General features: G+C 39.5%; 1 protein-coding gene across 3 annotated transcripts in view; it reads left to right on the top strand.

The window, feature by feature from the left end:
• CRIM1 (cysteine rich transmembrane BMP regulator 1) overlaps window positions 1-18,947 on the top strand; it is a 196,640-nt gene that overhangs the window by 146,765 nt on the left and 30,928 nt on the right. For all 3 annotated transcript variants that reach the window (XM_044455985.1, XM_044455904.1, XM_044456066.1), the window contains 4 exons: window positions 4,528-4,710; window positions 5,543-5,740; window positions 13,110-13,238; window positions 16,637-16,793. In XM_044455985.1, the coding sequence (XP_044311920.1) occupies window positions 4,528-4,710; window positions 5,543-5,740; window positions 13,110-13,238; window positions 16,637-16,793 (667 nt within the window). The remainder of the gene's footprint in view (window positions 1-4,527; window positions 4,711-5,542; window positions 5,741-13,109; window positions 13,239-16,636; window positions 16,794-18,947) is intronic.

The following is an 18,947-nucleotide window of genomic DNA, read 5'->3' as shown; positions in this document are numbered from 1 at the left end:
CACTACCAGCAAAGACAGCAATGGCGGAGACAACAGCCGCAGCAACGTTTCTCCCAGGGCCGGTGGCGCTTTGACGCTGATAAACGTCCACGTTGACGGTCTGGGCAAACCATTCTCTCTCTTCCCACACCACCTTCCCCTCTCCCTTTTGGGGACCGGCTTCAGGGCTGACTCTCCATTTGGGAGTCCATTACATCTGATAGGTGGGTGTTGTCTATCATTCAGTTCGGATATAGGATAGAATTCCATGTCATCCTTACACTGTGTCCGATTCGATTTACATCTTCTTCATCGGTACTATGCGAAGAAGTCTCTCAGTTGCTTCGCAAGGGTGCGATTCGACAACTATCCCGCTCGGAGGGGTTGCACGGATTGTACTCCAGATACTTTATGGTCCCGAAAAGAGACGGTGGTCTTCGTCCAATTTTGGACTTACGAAATCTTAACAAATACATCAAACCAAAAAAGTTTCGGATGACCACTTTATAGAATATTTTTCCATTACTGAAGAGAGAGGATTGGTTCGCCTCATTGGATTTGAAGGATGCCTGTTTTCATATTACTATCCATCCTTCGCATAGACGTTTCCTGCATTTTACTCTTGGGCTCGACTTGTTCGAATATGCTGTGCTGCCCTTTGGCCTGGCCACTGCACCTCGAGTTTTTACAAAGTGTATGGCACCAGTATGTGCACAATTATGGACACGAGGAGTGCAAATATACCCATACTTAGACGACTGGCTAATTGTTTCCCAAACTAAACAAGGTCTTCTGTCTGCACTACACGTGACCTGCATCTTGCTCGATGATCTTGGACTATGTATTAACCACGAAAAATCGTCCCTTATTCCCACGCAAGTCATCGACTTTATTGGGGCATGTCTCGACTCCACACGGGAAAGAGCTTTCCTCCCTCCGGACCATCAAGCTACCTTACGTGCCCACTTCCATCGAATCCGAACGCTCGGAATAGTTCCGGCTGTATCCATTCAGAGACTATTGGGGCACATGGCTGCTGCACTTGCCATTGTCCCGTATGCCAGACTACGTATGCGGGCCATGCAGCTGTTTTTCAATACTTCATTTCACCCACAGCGAGATTCTCCCAACAAACTGATCCAAATTCCGTCTGTGATACTCAACACTCTAGCTTGGTGGACCATTCCGAGCAATCTGTCTGTCGGTGTCTCATTTCGAACACCTCATCCAACAAAGACCCTGTATACAGACGCATCGCTACTCGGATGGGGTGCAACATGTTCGGATCTTCGGGTCCAGGGCACTTGGAACCGACAGGAAGCAAGGAAGCACATCAACTTCCTCGAACTTCAGGCGATCTTCAACATCCTCAAAGCTTTCAAGACTGCTATGCCGACAAGTCGTCCAGATTGCATCAGACAACATACCAGCTGTCTTCTACACCAACAAGCAGGGCGGCACAAAATTGCCAGCTTTAGCACGTCTCTCGATGGCCATTTGGGACTGGTGCATACCGAGGGACATTATACTTCTAGCAGTCCACCTCACAGGGACTGACAACACCGAAGCAGACATGTTGAGCAGACATATGTCAACAATGCACAAATGGGAGATGGAAAGACAGATATGCCAGGATCTCTTCCGTTTGTGGGGCTATCCAGACTTGGACTTGTTCGCCACTTGCGACAACAGAGTGTGTGCCCTATACTGTTCCAGGGCAGGCATAGGATTGGGATTGATGGGAGATGCCCTTATGATCCCCTGGGACAACATAGCCTTTTATGCATTTCCTCCAATCCCACTTCTAACGAAAGTGGTAGCAAAAATATCTCAAGAGAATGCCACGGGAATAATAATAACTCCATGGTGGCCGAGACAACCGTGGTTCGCCTCCTGTCTATTCCTCAGCTATTAATGCAGCAAAACGGAGCGGTCCGACATCCAGATCTGACTGCCTTGAGGTTGACGGCATGGCGGATCACTTGAGTCATTCTGCTGCGTCGGTACCGACTACATCCCAACCTCTAGCGGACTGTATTCACTGCACTGTACCAACGGCCCGTACGTCGGTTTTGACAGCAACTGCTTCGCTACCGACGACTGTTGACCAAGAAATTCAGGCGATTTTTACATCTGCTTTAAGACTGTCCACTCGTTGCTCTTATGTGGCTAAATGGAAGAGATTCTCTTCCTTTGCAGAACGCCATTCTTTTTCTCCTGGAATGGCCTCAATTGACAATATTTTGTAATTTCTCCTGGAACTCTATCACTTGGGACTGAAACCGTCATCCATTAAAGTTTATGTAGCCACCATTTCACACTATCATGGTGTGCTTCAAGGGGTATCAGTTTTCTCTCAACCTCTGCTTCGACGTTTTCTTCGGGGGTTACAGAACTTACATCCTCCTATTTGCCCGGCTATGCCAACGTGGAGCCTTTCAGTCATACTCCAAGCACTTACCAAACCTCCGTTTGAGCCACTGGTGACTGTCAACCTATGCCTGGTGTCCTGGAAAACAGCTTTCCTCATAGCGGTGACATCAGCTCGGAGAGCGAGCGAACTTTCTGCTCTCCGCATAGACCCTCCATATCTTAATTTCCATAAGGAAAAGGTCATTCTTCGTATGGACTCCTCATTTCTTCCTAAATGAAGAGTCCATTCCACTTGAGTCAAGATATTGTTCTGCCAGCGTCCTATCCAGCGCCGTCGAATCCAATAGAGCGGGCTCTTCACACCCTTGATGTTCACCACTGCTTGGCTTTCTATCAGTCCCGTACGGAATCCTTCCGTCGCACAAACAGACTGTTTGTTAAGTACTCCGAACATGATAAAGGACTGCCAGTCACACCTCAACAGCTGTTGCACTGGATCACCCAGACTCTTGTCTTGGCCTATCAACTATCAAAAATAGATTTACCTGTTACCCCGAGGGGTCACTCTACACGAGCTGTTGCGACTTCATCCACCTTTGCCACAGGGGTCCCGCTTCAAGATATCTGTAAAGCTGCAACGTGGGCAGGGCCATGCACTTTCGCCAAGCACTATCAGCTTGATGTGCGTGCCAGGCAGGACTGCTTTTTTGGCAGGGCTGTTCTTTCGTCTGTTCTTCGCTGATGACACCTCCCTCCTCCGAGTTGGGTAAGCTTGCTAATCACCCATATGTGTGATGCACAGAGGCCACGACGAAGAAAGGCAGGTTGCTTACCTGTAACTGATGTTCTTCGAGTGGCCATCTGTGCAGTCACACAACCCACCCACCGGCCCCACTCGGTGTCCATGAGTAGATACTGCTTTTCGGTACCATACGGTAATTTGCATCGGTACCGATGGTATATGCCAGTGAGTGGATATTGTTCTCGGTACCGTACTATAATTTGTATCGGTACCATTGGGGTACAATGCTGTTTGTCATTAATTTTATTCTTAACCTGTAGAGGGCAAACGTTCAGTCTTCAAGACTGAACAAAATGGCGGACACTCCACTCTATTTATACCACGAAGGGGGAGGGGAGCGGAGTTTTCCCACCAAAAAACGTTAGCTTTTTAATCTTCCGGCCTAGCTACTGCGCAGGCGCAGCACCCATATGTGTGACGGCACAGATGGCCACTCGAGGAACATCAGTTACAGGTAAGCAACCTGCCTTTACCTTTATAGTAGACACTCAATTTAATAGGAGAACTGCCAAACATACTGCACTCTGCTGAAACTTAATGTTTTGAAAAAAAAATTAACCATATGGATATGATCTCAGAAGGAAACATTTATTCTAATAAGTAAAATAGATTTACATCTATTGGAACAATGTTAAATTAACTAAGGTCCATTAGCAAGACTTACATGAGTTAGAATTTGGATACTTTATTTATACATGGTAGGGTGCATACTTTATTTATGCATGGTAGTTTTATCTTAGTGGAAAGTAATTTAGTTTACATAAATTGGAGCATGAAGTAAGTTTTCACTAATCCACAAGATCAGCCTCTGTCCCCCACCCACAGAACCTTTTCCTCCTGATTAGAGAGCCTTCCAGAACAAAATAGAATCAGTGTGGAAGTAATCTCTTAAGCAAAAACCATAAATGGATACAACATCTATAGGAAAAATTCACCTAATGTCATCCTTGATCCTTCCAGGGCCAGGTTAAAACTTCTATTTACCAGAAGAGTTAATGATTAACCAATGTTAGGTTTTAATACTGTTTTATTGCTGTTTGTTTTCCAGCTGCTTCTGTGCTATATTATTTTTGTTCTACCCTTGCTAAATTGCTGAGTCCCTTGTATTCAGGTTTTATTGTTTTTATTGGTTATTAATGTTATTCATTTTGTTTTACATTGCACACAGTCCAGAAAGCTCTATGGACTATGGGACAGTTTATAAATACAATAAGTAAATATATTACGTGAACTTTAATAGCTTTTGATATTTGTAATAAAAAGTCCAGTTTTTACCATTTTTTAAATTTAGGAGTAGATAAACTTAGAAATGAGACTTTCAGAATTGTTTTTAAACTCCATTAAAAGTACTTTTTCCTGTTTACTACTTTCAGAAGCAAAGCCAGCATGTGTATTTAATAGTGTGGAATATTATGATGGAGACATTTTTCGGATGGACTCTTGCCGGTTTTGCCGATGTCAAGGTGGTGTGTCTATTTGTTTCTCAGCACAGTGTGGTGAGCTACATTGTGACAGATACTATGTGCCAGAGGGAGAATGTTGTCCAGTATGTGAAGGTCAGTTTCTTTCTCATTTGCTATATTAATTCAGTTTAAAAGTAGATATATTTCTGTCTTAAATATGGTGTACTGTGTTAAAAGCTCATAAATTCTGATAAAAGATACTTGAAATTCAGCCAGCCTATAAAAATATTGTTCATTCCTTGGGCAACATACAGGTTTGATTAATAATGGCAATCTTGTTATTTTTCATAGAATCTCTGTAGCTGGTAGGTCTCCTTCAATTTTCCATTGAAGGATTAAACAAATATACAAAAGAAAATTTGGTTCACACTTTTAAAAAGTTTACATTTTCTGATTACTTGCAGAGGTCAATAACTTTAGACTTATGATGGTCTAAAACACATTTCCCACTTTTCTTCTGAACTTCTGGTGGAAGATTTGCCTGGCTGGCATTGCCAAGCATACTTTATCATTAGTGTTAGTTCAAGCAATGGGCAAGCAGAAGTGTAGCTGCCTGTGAAGTTGTTTTTACTGTTTTATAGGCCCAGTTGCCCTGTAGCCTGGCAAAATGACCCATGAACAGCGCAAGCTTGCAAATTCACATCTTAAAAATGACCCATAGTTTAAGCTATCTGGAATTCACAAAACAAAACCATGGGCTCTCTTTCTGCATTGTTTGTTGTTACCAAACAAACTATTGTTTGTACCGTTAAGTTCACTTATTGTGACAACATGGTACTGTGGGTTATTATGTGCAAACTGGGTCACTCTCCAGAAATATTGAAAACACTACCTTATTACCATTGCATGCACATGTATGTTACTACTGAAGATTAATTTAACCATTTTAGTTTTGCCTAGTGTTTGTTTGGTTCTTTGTTTTTAGATTCCATTTCTCCAGTTAGCAACCCTGCAGGCTGCTATGCCAATGGCCAGATTCAAGCACATGGTGATCGCTGGAGGGAAGATGACTGCACATTTTGCCAGTGTATCAATGGGGAATCTCACTGTGTTGCCACAGCCTGTGGACAGAGTTGCTTAAATCCTGTAAAAGTGCCTGGGGAATGCTGCCCAATGTGTGAAGGTCAGACATGGGGAACTCAATATTAACATTGATTTGATTACAGAAATTATGGTTTTGCTATTCTTTAAAACAAAAATCTCCTGCCTTCTGTAACAACAGTGATGTTCACTGAACCTTCTCTTTATGAATGAAAATTTGCTGTTGGGGTTTGTTTGTATTATTGCTGTGCTGAGTTGAAAGGCTTGATTATCTCTGCAAAGGATAATGCTTTGTGAAAAATTGTTCAGTACTTTGAGCATTCATTCACACTTGTTTGCACTGTGGTCATTTTTCTTCCAATGCACTGGAGCTTTAGAACTGTTTTTATTCTATTTTTTTAACTAGGAAAGATTTCTTTGCTGCATGATCCAAGCCATGCATGAACCATATGCTAAATATGATGGCATCACATGTAGCCAATTTTAAGGGTAAATTAAGCCTTCCTATTGCTCACACCATGAATGGGAAGAAGAGAAAACATGTCTTCATTGCTCAAACAACTGGACCAATTCTCCCTTTCTGTGCCTAAGTCTTCATTGATCACCCTGCTGTGCTGGAAGACCTCTGGCCCAGGTTCAGTTTCTCATCCTTGATCCTGTTCTCCAAATAGTTTTCTAAGTGCAGACAGTTTATGATGATGGAGTTATAGACCATTCAACTTTCCATTCGACTTTCTTCCAGTTACTTTTGTTCTTTCTGATACTGCTCCCCTTTTGGATAGTAGTTTATATGACCTCAAGTTTGACTATGTGATAATACATAAGGGGCACAAATGAAGCTTCCCTTTGAATAGGGACGGGGGGCACATTCCTGTTGCTATGCTGGCAATCTTTCAGTGTGGACGAATGAAATCTACTTGCAATTTCAGCTCAGCAACAGTTTGTTCAGCATTGAGATAAAATATCAGTAGCCTTTGATTTGGGAAATTTACTGGTTCAAAGAGAGGGAAAGTGGATAAAATGAGTTTTCTGTTAGGCACAGAACTATGGGTAAGAATAATTCATGATCAGTACTAAGTGTAAGCAGTTTAGCACACATGTAGCGGAAGAGTGAGTTTTTTTCAGCACTTGGACTGATATGGGATGAAGTGCTGCAACAGAAACACAAGAAGGACAATCCAGAAACAGTCAGTTGCAAGCAAGAGGCTGCAGTATTTGTTCAGGCAATGCTGGGCAAATGTTGGACAGGTGCTGGAGGAAGGAGAAGGGCAAGAGAGTTAAGGAGCATAGGAAGAAAGGAGCTAGTGGGCAGGACAATAAAGGAAGAACAAGAATATTTACCATGAAAAGACGTTCAGTGCACAACTGAGACTATAGAGTTTCACCTGTCCGTCCCTCCCCCCCCCCCCCCCCCCCCCCCCCCCCCCAAGCAACCTTCATAGCAATCCTGTACTGCTACTTGGGTTTTAGGCTTCTTCTCACATGGACTGTTCAAAATTATGAAGGGACCATTGTGTGTTACACTAGGAACAGACAAGAGTGCTTTTTAGACTTCTGAGAGATGTCTGCCTGATTTATCTCTCTTGGTGTGCATGATTTGAGAAGCAATCTTACACATGTTTATTCAGAAAAAAAGACTTGCAACTCACAGTATGCTTCCAGCCAAGCATGCTGGAAGTTTTAGAACTTTTCTCTGTCTAAACATGCATAGGATTGTGACCTTAATGACTTAAGTTTTAGTTTCCTTGGTCAATTGTTTAGGGAAAAATTAAGCATTTCAACATTTGAATTCCATGGTGTAAGAGCATCTTCTATGAAAATGCCTTCATTTATAGTAGTTTGCCATGAGTTTCCAAATGACACTATTCAAGTTGCAGATCAGAGACTTTTGCTGAAAATAGGCCAATAACATTGTGTCATGTGTAGCCAGTGTAGCAGTCGGAAAATTCCCTTAATGATCTACCTCTTGTGAATGTAGTAGATCTGCACTGAAAGTGGTAAATCCACACTGAGATTATGAAGTGCTTTTTCTTTTAATTGGAATGAACCCTTCCTTATTTGGAGATTTTCCATACTCAGGTCTCTTCTGAGGAAAGTTTTCATGTTCTTTTTTCTTTTTCACTTATTGGTTTTTAAGATTCTGTCTCTTCTGTGAATTCCTTACTTTGATTACTTCTATAACATTTTAATTAAAGGATAAAACAAAGCAATGCCACTGTAAAAATACTTCAGTAGATAGCTGATTTGTTGCTGCTACTTTAGGAATTTGGGCACCAGGAAGGAAATTCTCGCGCACTGAACTTGGAACTGGTATTTTTCATGTAATGAACTCAGAGAAAAGAAAAGCTGTCTGGAATGCTAACTATGAGGATGGAAAACATTTAGTCACCCTTGGAATGATATGAATGTTTTTCCAGGAAGCTTAAGTAAACACATATTCTGCTGCTCAGGAGCCAGTACTTAACTTTTTTGGAAGACAGAAAATGTTCCGCAGAGGACATGGAATCTTAATAGGCTTATTAAGGAACAGGTTTGTCAGGGACAACCTCCCCCGCCCCCCCAGCCAAACGCCTGTTTTATTTTATTAGATAAATATTGCTGCTGCTTGCTTCTGTGCATTTAAGCATATCTTTAACATTGTATTAAATAATAAAGGAGCATTTGCTACTGTAGCTTAGATCTAGAGGTGCCCTTTGTGAACAAAAGAACATTTCCACTTGCACAAAGAAGTTCCCCAGTTTTCAGTTTCTGATTCCCTGCTATGCGAGCACACATGCGCGCGCGCACACACACACACTATTCTCAAGTGCCCACCAAGATTGTGTGGCCGGGGAAGGGGGGGGATGCACACTGGGTAGGGTGAAGTAAACACAGCCTTGCTCATGAAAGTTAAGTTACATGTGTATTTGTCTTAAACTTAAAAAGTACAACATGGGATGCTGTTATATTAATTTCAAGCCACTCTAATTTTGCATTTTCAAGTATGCTTTGATTTCTTACTTCCTAAGCAATTAGAGGATGACAAGCATAGCATAATGGCATTTTTAACTTTTCCATGAATATGCAAATATTAATCTTTTCTTCGTGAAGTATTTATTAGCCCAACTGTGAGAAGCCCCATTAATACAGCATAGGAAATGCAGTGTACTAGGTTTGATCCATCAGAGACTTGAAATCTCAAGAGAAGCACCCAAATGCTTGTACACTGAAACAGGATACTTACATGCATTATAAGAGTTCCTGGAAAATTCATGTTTCAGTACTTTGTAGCAGCATAGCTAGTACAATAAACAAACAACTTAGAACTGCCACATCAAATGCCACCCATTAGCAGTGTGATAGCCTTTCATATCATTCCCTGGACACCAATAAAAGGTTAATTAACTTCTTGATGGGCCACCATATGTCAGGTAGGTTATATTAGACTTGGGCTCCAAGCTGTATGGGCCTGCAAAAAAGAGTCCATGAAACTAGACATTTATTATACAAAATAAATTGCATAGGAAAAGAGTTTGGGGGAATGTTGGCTACAGACCAAGTTGCAGGACAAGGTGGTAAAATCATCAGCCAAATCCTGACAAGGTTCAGCTGCCTGCTTGGTAGTTAGTAGATTCCAGAGATCAATGTTCCAGAGATAAATTCTGCCATTCTTCTTTTTTCTCTTTTTCATAAAGGCTTTCTACTTACAGAACTGGAGGCAACATAGAAAGCTTTCCTCAGATGTTCCAAGAGGAGCAGGTTTAGTAGGGATGTTGTTGGTTTTTTCTAGATGGGATAACAATGGCCCTGGTACAAACAACCTGAAGAGCTAGATGACAGCATTGGGCAATGAGCAGAAGCAGAAGGGCAAGCAAGGCAAAACATTCACATTATCATTTCCAATGAGGAATCTCCCTGATCTTATTTTAGGTTTTACTCCTGGGCATATATTTTGGTTCCCTTTGATTCTATTAAGATAATTCCATATAATGGATTCACTAAGAATGTAGTCTCCCTGGTCATAATATTTGGGTACTAGAGGAGATCGACCATGAAGGAACTTTTTTTTCCTACTAAGACAAGGTAGCAGCAGTGACCTAACCTGTTCTTTCTTCCCAAGGTGAATATTCAGAGCCTAAGCACTAATAGTTTCTTGTTCCAGTGTCAAGCTTGTGACAATACCTAAAGGAGTATCAGTGTTCTACATTCACTGTTTCTAGAGCTTTGAGAGTATACACTAAGAAAATGGAAGGGGTCCCACAATCTGAATACTTTTCCTTATGCTAGCAGGAATACCAAGGTTAACACATTTCAGCAGCTATCATGGCCCCTTTGCACAGAGAAGCCATGAGATCGATATCAATTAATATTCTGACCAAGGAAATTTACAGGATAGCCAATTCGGCCTCATTGACTATTATTAGATTTATATTCCACCTTTTTCTTTTTTAACCAACTCAAGGCAACTTCCATCATTCTCCTGTTGCTCTCAGTCTTATCCCCACATTAACAGCCCTGTGAGCTAAGTTGAGCTGAGAGTCTGCGACTGACCCAAAGTCATCCAGTTGGCTCTATGGCTGAGTGGGGGCTAGAACCCAGATTGCCTGAGTCCCAGTTCCACTACACCATGCTGGCTTTTTATGAGGGAGGGTAAAGTTTCTACTTTTATATCGGTAGATGTTGTTACCACCTGACTGATCTCTATCCTGGGATGCAAAGAAGTGGAATTCTGACAGTTGCAGGTCATTTTTTTCTGCCTAAACATCTCTAATTGCCCCATAAGTGAGTGTCTGACAAATTGGAGGTGACAGCTTCTTATCTCCACCTCTGTCTTTTGGATGACAACATGACCTGATTGATGTGTTTCCTTTATATGGGGAGTTTTGCACTAAGGATCCGTTATAGACAAGAACTGTATCAAGTAGTATTCTTTGTGTTGATATCAGTTTTTTAAAAGTTGGACTATTTCTTAGTTCCTCTGGGTAAATGATACAGTTGTAGGTAATAAAACTTACTTGCAGCTAAAAAGTTGTTTTGTTTGGGTGGTGGATATTGTATAGTTTCCATGTTAGCAGAAACATATGTACATTGTGTTTCATTAACTAGAATTTATGAACTAAAAATCAAAGACAGAAGGCTTCTAAAGAGAGCCAGTTGTGTCCAGTTCTTTGACCACTGCTGTACAAGATTGTCCCCTTTTCATAATGTGGAAAATCCCTCCTCTGTGGTTGTAGAAAAGTAGACCTGTTGTGTACTCAGCTTTTGAGAGTATTTTAACCAGGAATTTCTACTAAATTTTAAGAAACCTGAGCGAATTTGAAAACCAGTATGTCATGAGAAAATCTTTTAGAATTCTATTCCCCCATGTCATATTTCATTAACCAACCTTCCTCTCCAGTAAGGCTCCTTCTACTGTAGCCTAGGGTCCTTGCCAAGTAAATAGAAATTTGAAATGCTTCAGATTTTTTTTTTATAAATATGTAGTATGGATAGTATGGACTTGCAATTATAGGAAACCTTTTCAGACTGTAAAGTCTTGGTGTGGCATCCTGCCTTTACTGAATATTCTGCCAAAGGCTTTCAGATAAGGCTTTCATTGTACAGTTGTCCTGCCTCAACTATGAAATTTTACTGGCAAGGGTGTGGTATCCAGTCCACATCATCTTCCATTTGTAACCATCCCATGTTTTCCCACTATTTTCCACATTATTTTCTTATGTTAATTCTTAATTTCTAAACTATACAAAATGCCCATACATTTCCCAATGCTACATATTAAAAAATTAGACCTCCTTTCATTTGTAGGTCTTCAGTAATTTCTGAATACAAAAACATCTCATTTATCTAACTGAAGGGGTTATATTCAGTTTTGTGCTAGCAGATATCCACAAGCTTCTCTTCTCCCCGCTTAAGTCCTCCCCACCATGCTTTAGCTTCCTTCCATTAGTGGAACAGCAGCCATCTGGAAACACTCTCGCTGCTATACTTATAATGCTGTCATACATTTGATGATCCGCTCAAAGATATACGGCATTTATAGAAAGAGAAACTCAAATAGAGCTTGGACTTTACTTTGAACTTGCTTAAAAATTTTCATTACTGACAGTTTACAAAAATGTCGAAATAGTAGTTGTGAAAGTATAGTGATACCACATAGTTTGGTTGTTAATTCTGATTATGCTGCCAGGTATTTTCAGAAAAGCTAAATTATTTCAGCCTGGCAGCATAATGTAATCTATAATATTAGCAGACCTTGTCACCATTTCTATCCATTCCTTATTTCTCACAATTTAGAGTCGCTCCTAAAATATGCAAGAAACAGAATGCTATTTTCCTATTTATTGTCTCTTCATCTAAGTCTTTCGTCTGTAGTTTGTTAAGGGTAGCAGTGAATGGCTACCGTAGATCACATGACCTTATGTGGTTTTTCAAGCTCCACTGTTTGTCTGTTCAAATAGCTAGAAGCCTGGCAGTAGCTGAACTGGCTTTATTTGTTGAGTCTTGTTCAATGAAGTGAAAAGAGCTGGATTTTTCCCTTTTTTTGAAGCTGCATTTTTGTGGGTTGTGGAGGGCGGGGGGAGTGAAACGATTTCTTTTGTGCTTTTTTGCAGTTTATTGAAAACCAGGCATGCATGCAAAATTGCTCTATCTCAGAGTTTACCTTTGTGGAGGGAGAAGGTCATCACTGATAAGCTTGTGTGTGTGCATGTAGTTGAAATCTATATGGAGTTACTGCAGAATATTTTAAGTGCTAAAAATGAAAGATCATTAGTAATCCTTTCTGTCTGGTATTACAGAAGTTTTGACATACTTTTCAAGAGAAAAAAACCCCATCTTTTAGGAATATAAATAATAATTATACATTGCAGAGACTGCAAGAAGTAATTGAAAAGAAAACATGCATTGCCAATGGATCAATAAAATACATATTTTTCAATAATACTCCCTTTTGATTTAATGTTTTTAAGAATTATTTAAAATATTTATTGGCTAATAGAAAGCAGGAAAGTGTTTTGTACTGTTTCATGATCATGTTTTTATCTTGATTTATTCTCGAACCAACTCCTTCCCTTCCCATTTGTACCTACAACTCCAATTTTCTGCAAATATTAATCCAGTCTTTAATCTGTACCAACACTTTGGCTATTGAAAAGACAAGCAATTAGCACCCAGAACAACATTATGGCAAGGAAAAGCCACCACTCCAAAAAATTAAGAACATGATACTGTTAAATTTAAAGACAAAGCAGATATAATCTCAAATTCAAAGAAAATAGCAGCTGGTTTATGCACCCCAGGCACTTAAATGTGGTTGTGTTATGAATGTTGTCAAGGTTTTCGGTTTGTTGGGTGTGGGATTGTCCATAATTTAATGGTTTTGAACAAGTATTTCCATTAAATGACTTTTAGACTTATATGTTATTATTTTTAACATTATGTATTTATAACAAAATCATTCCTTTCTTTGTTAGAACCAACATATATTACAATAGGTCCACCCACATGTTATCCTCTAGTGAACTGCACGTTGACTGAGGCAGATTGTATTTATGACTACAAAGCAGACCAAAATGGTTGTCGCATCTGCCAGTGCAAAACAAGTAAGTATATAGATGATAAAACTGCTTTTTCTGAAGTGAAGGAGCTTGATTAGCTTAATAAACGCCATTTGCTTTTTGTAAAACTGCTTGCTTTAGAAAGGAAAAAGAAAGACAGAGGTAGTGTGAAGAAAAAGACCCCCCACGCAAGGTCTGGCATGCAGTGATCATGCTCCCCCTGTGAAGGGATTGGATGTAGATAAGCACCTGCACGAGGCCAGGCATGCAGCGAATATGCAGACCCCTCAAGGGGATTGGGTGAAGGGTCAGGCAGACCCTGAGAGGGGACTGGGTGAGGGAACAATGGGGGCAAGATTAAGTGGAAAAGGAAAGGAAAAGGGATAAGGAGGAGGAGTTGAAGGAATGTGTGTGTGTAGCTTCCTGCCTGCATGTAGGGAGCGGACACCCTGTTGCTTTGCTCAGCTCAGTAAAGAAAACTGAACGAATCTCTGCCTGACTGAACCTCATTGGCACTGGGTCTGTAAGTCACCTGGCTAGCAGGGACATCAACAGAAGAATATCTATTAATCAAAACAAGTTTCCAAATATTCTTAGCTACTTCACATTATTTTCCTCCTCTGTATTAATTCATTTCAAGTACATTATAGATAATTTTATTATCCTACACTGTGTATCAAGGTTTCTTTTCCCAAAAATTTCACATTATATTAAATATCTTTCTAAGCACAGTGGATTTGATATTGTTTCTTTAGAGCATTACAGATACATTATACCAATATACTCCAAGTTTATACATAATTTCGAACTGAATAAAATTAAATCCTAGTACTAGAAGTGTTAAGACAAAAACAAGGTATCTAAATTGTTTATTCTAAAAGTGTTTATTTTGTATCCTGATGAAAACAGTAATTCTATTATTTACTCATATAATGCTGTCTGAGTGCTTGGTGCCACATGGAACAAAGGATGGCATTTCCCTGTCCCAAGAACTTTACAGTCTAAACTCTGAGGAAACAACAGAAGAAAGAGATAGGGAAGTAAAGGTGGGATAAATAGAGTAGAAAAATGTAGTTACTTTAGTTTAATATATTTATTTTGAGTTCCTGCTTAATTACAGTAAATTTTGAGACCCAGGGGATTGTGTCAAAAGCTCTGGAAAAAGTGGATTTGAGGAAGCATTTGAAAAAAAGTGTTTTTAAAGTAGTATTAGGCATTTGCAGGAATTAAGAATTACAAGATACAACTGATCTGTGACAGCACTTTTGTACTGAAATAACAATCAGTAACTAAGAACACAGGCAGCGGTGTTTTCACATTACAGAAATTCAAGCAGAAGCATTATCATAATAGTTATACTTACTTTAGATAATTCCTTGTTATGTTAGATCTATGCTGTTATGTTGGAATTGATATGAAGTAAAGAGATTGTTTTCCTCCTTAAAACATAAAATCAGTAGAAGAAACACATTCCATTTTTACAGGGTGGAAAGGCTAATAAACAGAACTTTCCAGCTTGTATGTGTTTATTTACAAAATATTTTTGAGAATTGCAGATTGAGTGATTGAGTATGCAGCTACTTTAAACAATGGCTGGGTTCACACAACACGGCAACCCATTTTCAAGTTTGACTATGGGTTGTGAATGGGTTGTTACCTGGGTTGATGCATTGTGTGAGCCCAGCCATGCTAACAAACCATAATTTGTCATGGTTTGCTATTATGTTCTGAACTGTAGGTGTTCACAAAACACAAACAATTGTTCAGTAGTAACCCACATTCAACACTCAAGTGTGTCAGGTTGTATGAACCATTGAGATTTTTTGGCGGGGGGCAGGCGGTTTTATAAAAAGGGTAGATAAATATTTATTGCACCTGTACTGACGGAACATTCATTTATCCAGTGGATGTGTCCATTGCTGGAACAGGGAGCTAGGGCATTTTTATCAATTTCCTGCATTAATTGCTCTCCCCCAAAATGTGCTTCAGAAAGTTGAAAGATAATGCTAACAGTAGAAGAGGTTGTATAGAAAGCTGCAGGGGTAGGAAAGAATGACTGAAAATTACTTCCTTGCCTGTTCCACTAACAAGAACATCTACTGGATCAAAGTAAAGGGTCACCAGTTGGGAACATCTGTTACACAATGAGTGTAAGCAAGGTACACTTAAGAATATAATAAGCTTTTTTCCCCTATAAATGCCCACTACTTACCCTTTTTTGATACTGCATCATTGTACCTATGTAGTTATTACTGTTGCTGTTCTTGCATCTATTTTCCTTTTTACCAATATTCTCATATGAACCCATTAAAATAGCCTTAAGGATATTAACTTCACAACTATTAAATATTATTAGGTTTAGGTTTTGATTTGGCTTCTGAAATAGTACTAGAAATGGAGCAGTTTTTCTCCAAATGGAAGATAGGGTAGGAATAGGCTTTCCTGTTCTTTTACTCCTTTTTTCTTTTATTGCATTTAAATGCCACTTTTTGCGATGCTCAAGAGTGGTTTACATGAGCTTTCCAGGTCATTCTCTTCCAAGCAATAAGCAGGCCAAGACCTCCTCAGCTTTAACAGTGTAAAAGCCTCATGTGCTCCCAGCACAGAATTTGGCTTTTTCTCTAATCTGAGTTTGTTCTTACCAGTTTTGCTTGATTTATGCAGCATAGTTGGCTTTCAGTAGGTGCTTATGAGATTGCTAAAGTAACAGAAGTAACAAAAGAAATTGGGTCATCATCAAGGCAGCAACAGGGCAAGGCAAGGATCAGCATAATCACTGCCATTGAACTACCAAGTTGTTCCAGTGCTGCTGCCCAGATTTCCAGATCTCAGAACATATGTGATATCAAAGCTCCAGGTTGGTTGGTTGGTTGGTTGGTTTGTCTGTTACAACAAAGCCTCTCTTGTTGAATTTATGAAGCAGACAGAGATCAGGAACAGTGTGGGTTAAAAATTAGTACTGGAACACATCAAAGGACACTAGTCAGGTATATATAGTAAAACTCAGGGATGCACAATTAGAATGATAGGCACATAAAATATATTCAAAAATAATTTACAGAAGCTTCAATTAATTCCAGTTCTGCTATAAATGCACAATATGCTCATTACAGAATGTCATACTTGCAAAATAAGTAAAAAGGGTGATATAAGAAAACAAATTCTTCGTAGGATGATACTTTTTATGAAATGATGCCATGTTAATGCACAATATTCTATGGTATTAAGTCAGAAAAAATAGAATTATCATTATAGTTTCACTGTTTTCAGTTCATATTATATATCTGATGTGTTGTTCAGTTGCAAAGTTGCACAGCAATTAAGAGACATGGGCAGAACCTACAATATATAATGTGGTTGGTAGTATTTGCATATGTGTGCATTTTATTTCTGAGATGAATAAGTATTACCAAGTTTCGCTAAGCTTCATGCATTCTTTACAGGAGAGGAGCTGTGTACTGACCTCATGACAGGTTGTTCTTTGGATTGTTCCTTCGGTTTCCAGACTGATGTCCACAACTGTAAGATCTGTCAGTGCCGCCCACGTCCTAAGAAATGCAAACCCATAGTATGTGAAAAGTACTGTCCATTTGGATATTTGTACGTATTCTTATTTTTAAAATGTATTTCTCACAATCCATAAGCATATAGCTACACGCAAAGCCCATTACCATTTGCACTATGCATTATAGCCACTGTGATGCAGTGGTTGGAGTGTTTTCATGGGATTCAGGAGATCCAAGCCCTTGTCCCCACTGAAGGTGACTTTGGGCCAGACACTGAATCAGTGTTGTTGTGAGAGTAAAAATGGGGAGGAGCATGTAAGCCGCCTTGGACTCTTTGCAGGAAAAAAGGAACATTGTAAATATCATTAATGAATTACGTGTATGTAATACAAAATACACATTGTATGTATTTTATTTTAATGTTTATATTTTTAATTATAATTATTTAATTAATTGTTGTAAGCCACCGCGAGGCTTCGGCGAATGGGGCGGCATAAAAATGTTTTAATAAATAAATGTGAGGGAAAGTAGGAATGCATCCAACGATCTTGCAGGTTAGGCAAGGCCAAAACTAACTAGTTACCTGCCATCACCTTCAGTTCCTCCACTCTGCTCAAACTGGGGAAATCCTAAACCTCTTGGGTGGTTGGATAAGGGTGCAAGCAGTTGCTGTTGTTCCAGACAACCTCAAACTGTACGTGGTAGCAAGACAAAGCAGCCTGAGACACTGAATTTAGCATTAGAGTTAAATAGAAAAGGCACCCACACAACTTAGAGGGACAACAGAAAAGTTTATTAAATAAATTTACAAGCAATGGGGGAAAGGAAAGAAGGGGGAAGAAATACAAAGCAAAATGTGATACAGGACTTTTAAGCAAAACAATAAAAGTCTAACTATCTTACCTGTGCAGTCTGCTAAAGGGCAGTGTACCTGCTAACATTCACAGGCTGCAGTGTACATTCTGATTGCCATTGATGGAAAACAGACAGAAGATCTCTCTCCCTTCTACCTCTACAGCCGCCCTCAGCAGAGGGTCTTCAGTTAATCAAAGCTAAGCCCATGTTCCCCTCTCATCCTTTCAAGGAGGGCCTCCTTTTCCCACAATTCTGAGCTTTAACACACTGATACAGAGAGGCATTATGACCATGAACACTGGTCAGTGTAGATAGATCATAGATAACTTGGTGGTAAATCATCAAGGCCTCTGGGCCAGATTCTCAACAGTGGTGCAATGAAGGGGAATAATCCTCAGGGCCAATAAACACAGGTCCTAGCATATCTTCATACTAAGGAAAACAGGATATACACATGAAAAAGAAATACAGTTAATAGGTATTTATCTGAAAGATATTTGTATATCGTGTAGTATTGAATGAAGAAAAAAGAAAAGTATGCTAAGTAAGAAAAAGGAGTTCAGAACAACTAGCTGACATCTTTTCAAAATGAAATGATAATGATTCAATAGTCTCATATATTTATATTTAAATAAGCCAACTCCAGCTTCTTCATATATTCATGTTTTTTATAATATTTTTCTAGTTAGAAAGAATCATAGCAATGTCTTGAGTTTTCTGCAGTTAAGCATTAAATGTCTGTGAGAATAGAATGGACTTTCCTGAGTGTCTAAAAATATTTTAAGTTTCTCCTGATCATGGGAGTGCCACATTTTGGTTACTTCTTCAGAAAGAGTCCTTCTCATAGGTGGTACCTCTGAAGAAATAATTGGACAAGTTTGTGCAGACCTTTAGATACCCAGATTCAAAACAGTTTAAAGCTTTTGATGTCAAAATGTCATACCCATTATTAATATATTCCCCAGAAATGAATGATGAAGAGACCCCTATTTAACCAGCTTGATTTCAGGAGTAATAAAATCCTAAAACAGACTAATTAATATTAGATAGAATATTCTAATTGTATTATTTACATATGTATGAATAAAGTTGCATACATGGCTGTATTTTAGTAATGGTTAGGATAAAGTGTTTTAAAGCATTAAAAAATTGCAGTGGTGGCCTGCTGTCCTGTGAGCTGACTTTGCTGGCACATGTTCTCTAGCCTAGGAAAAACCAGCCTAAAGGAGGCTGCAGCTGCCAAGGTTACTTCTCAGTAGCTGCTGTAGGCAAAAAGAGAAACTTTAATGGAAACTACCAAGCATTGGCCACTCCTAGGGGAGAGACCATGATCAGTCACTGCTGCTGCTACTTCAGAGGATTTGTTTGAAGGTGCAGGTGAGGGGGCACGTCA

This window comes from Varanus komodoensis, unplaced genomic scaffold, assembly GCF_004798865.1.
Source record: "Varanus komodoensis strain SLA01 unplaced genomic scaffold, ASM479886v1 scaffold1, whole genome shotgun sequence".
NCBI classification, from domain to species: domain Eukaryota; kingdom Metazoa; phylum Chordata; class Lepidosauria; order Squamata; family Varanidae; genus Varanus; species Varanus komodoensis.
The sequence above is the reverse complement of the archived record's forward strand: the minus strand, read 5'-3'. Positions and strand labels throughout refer to the sequence as shown.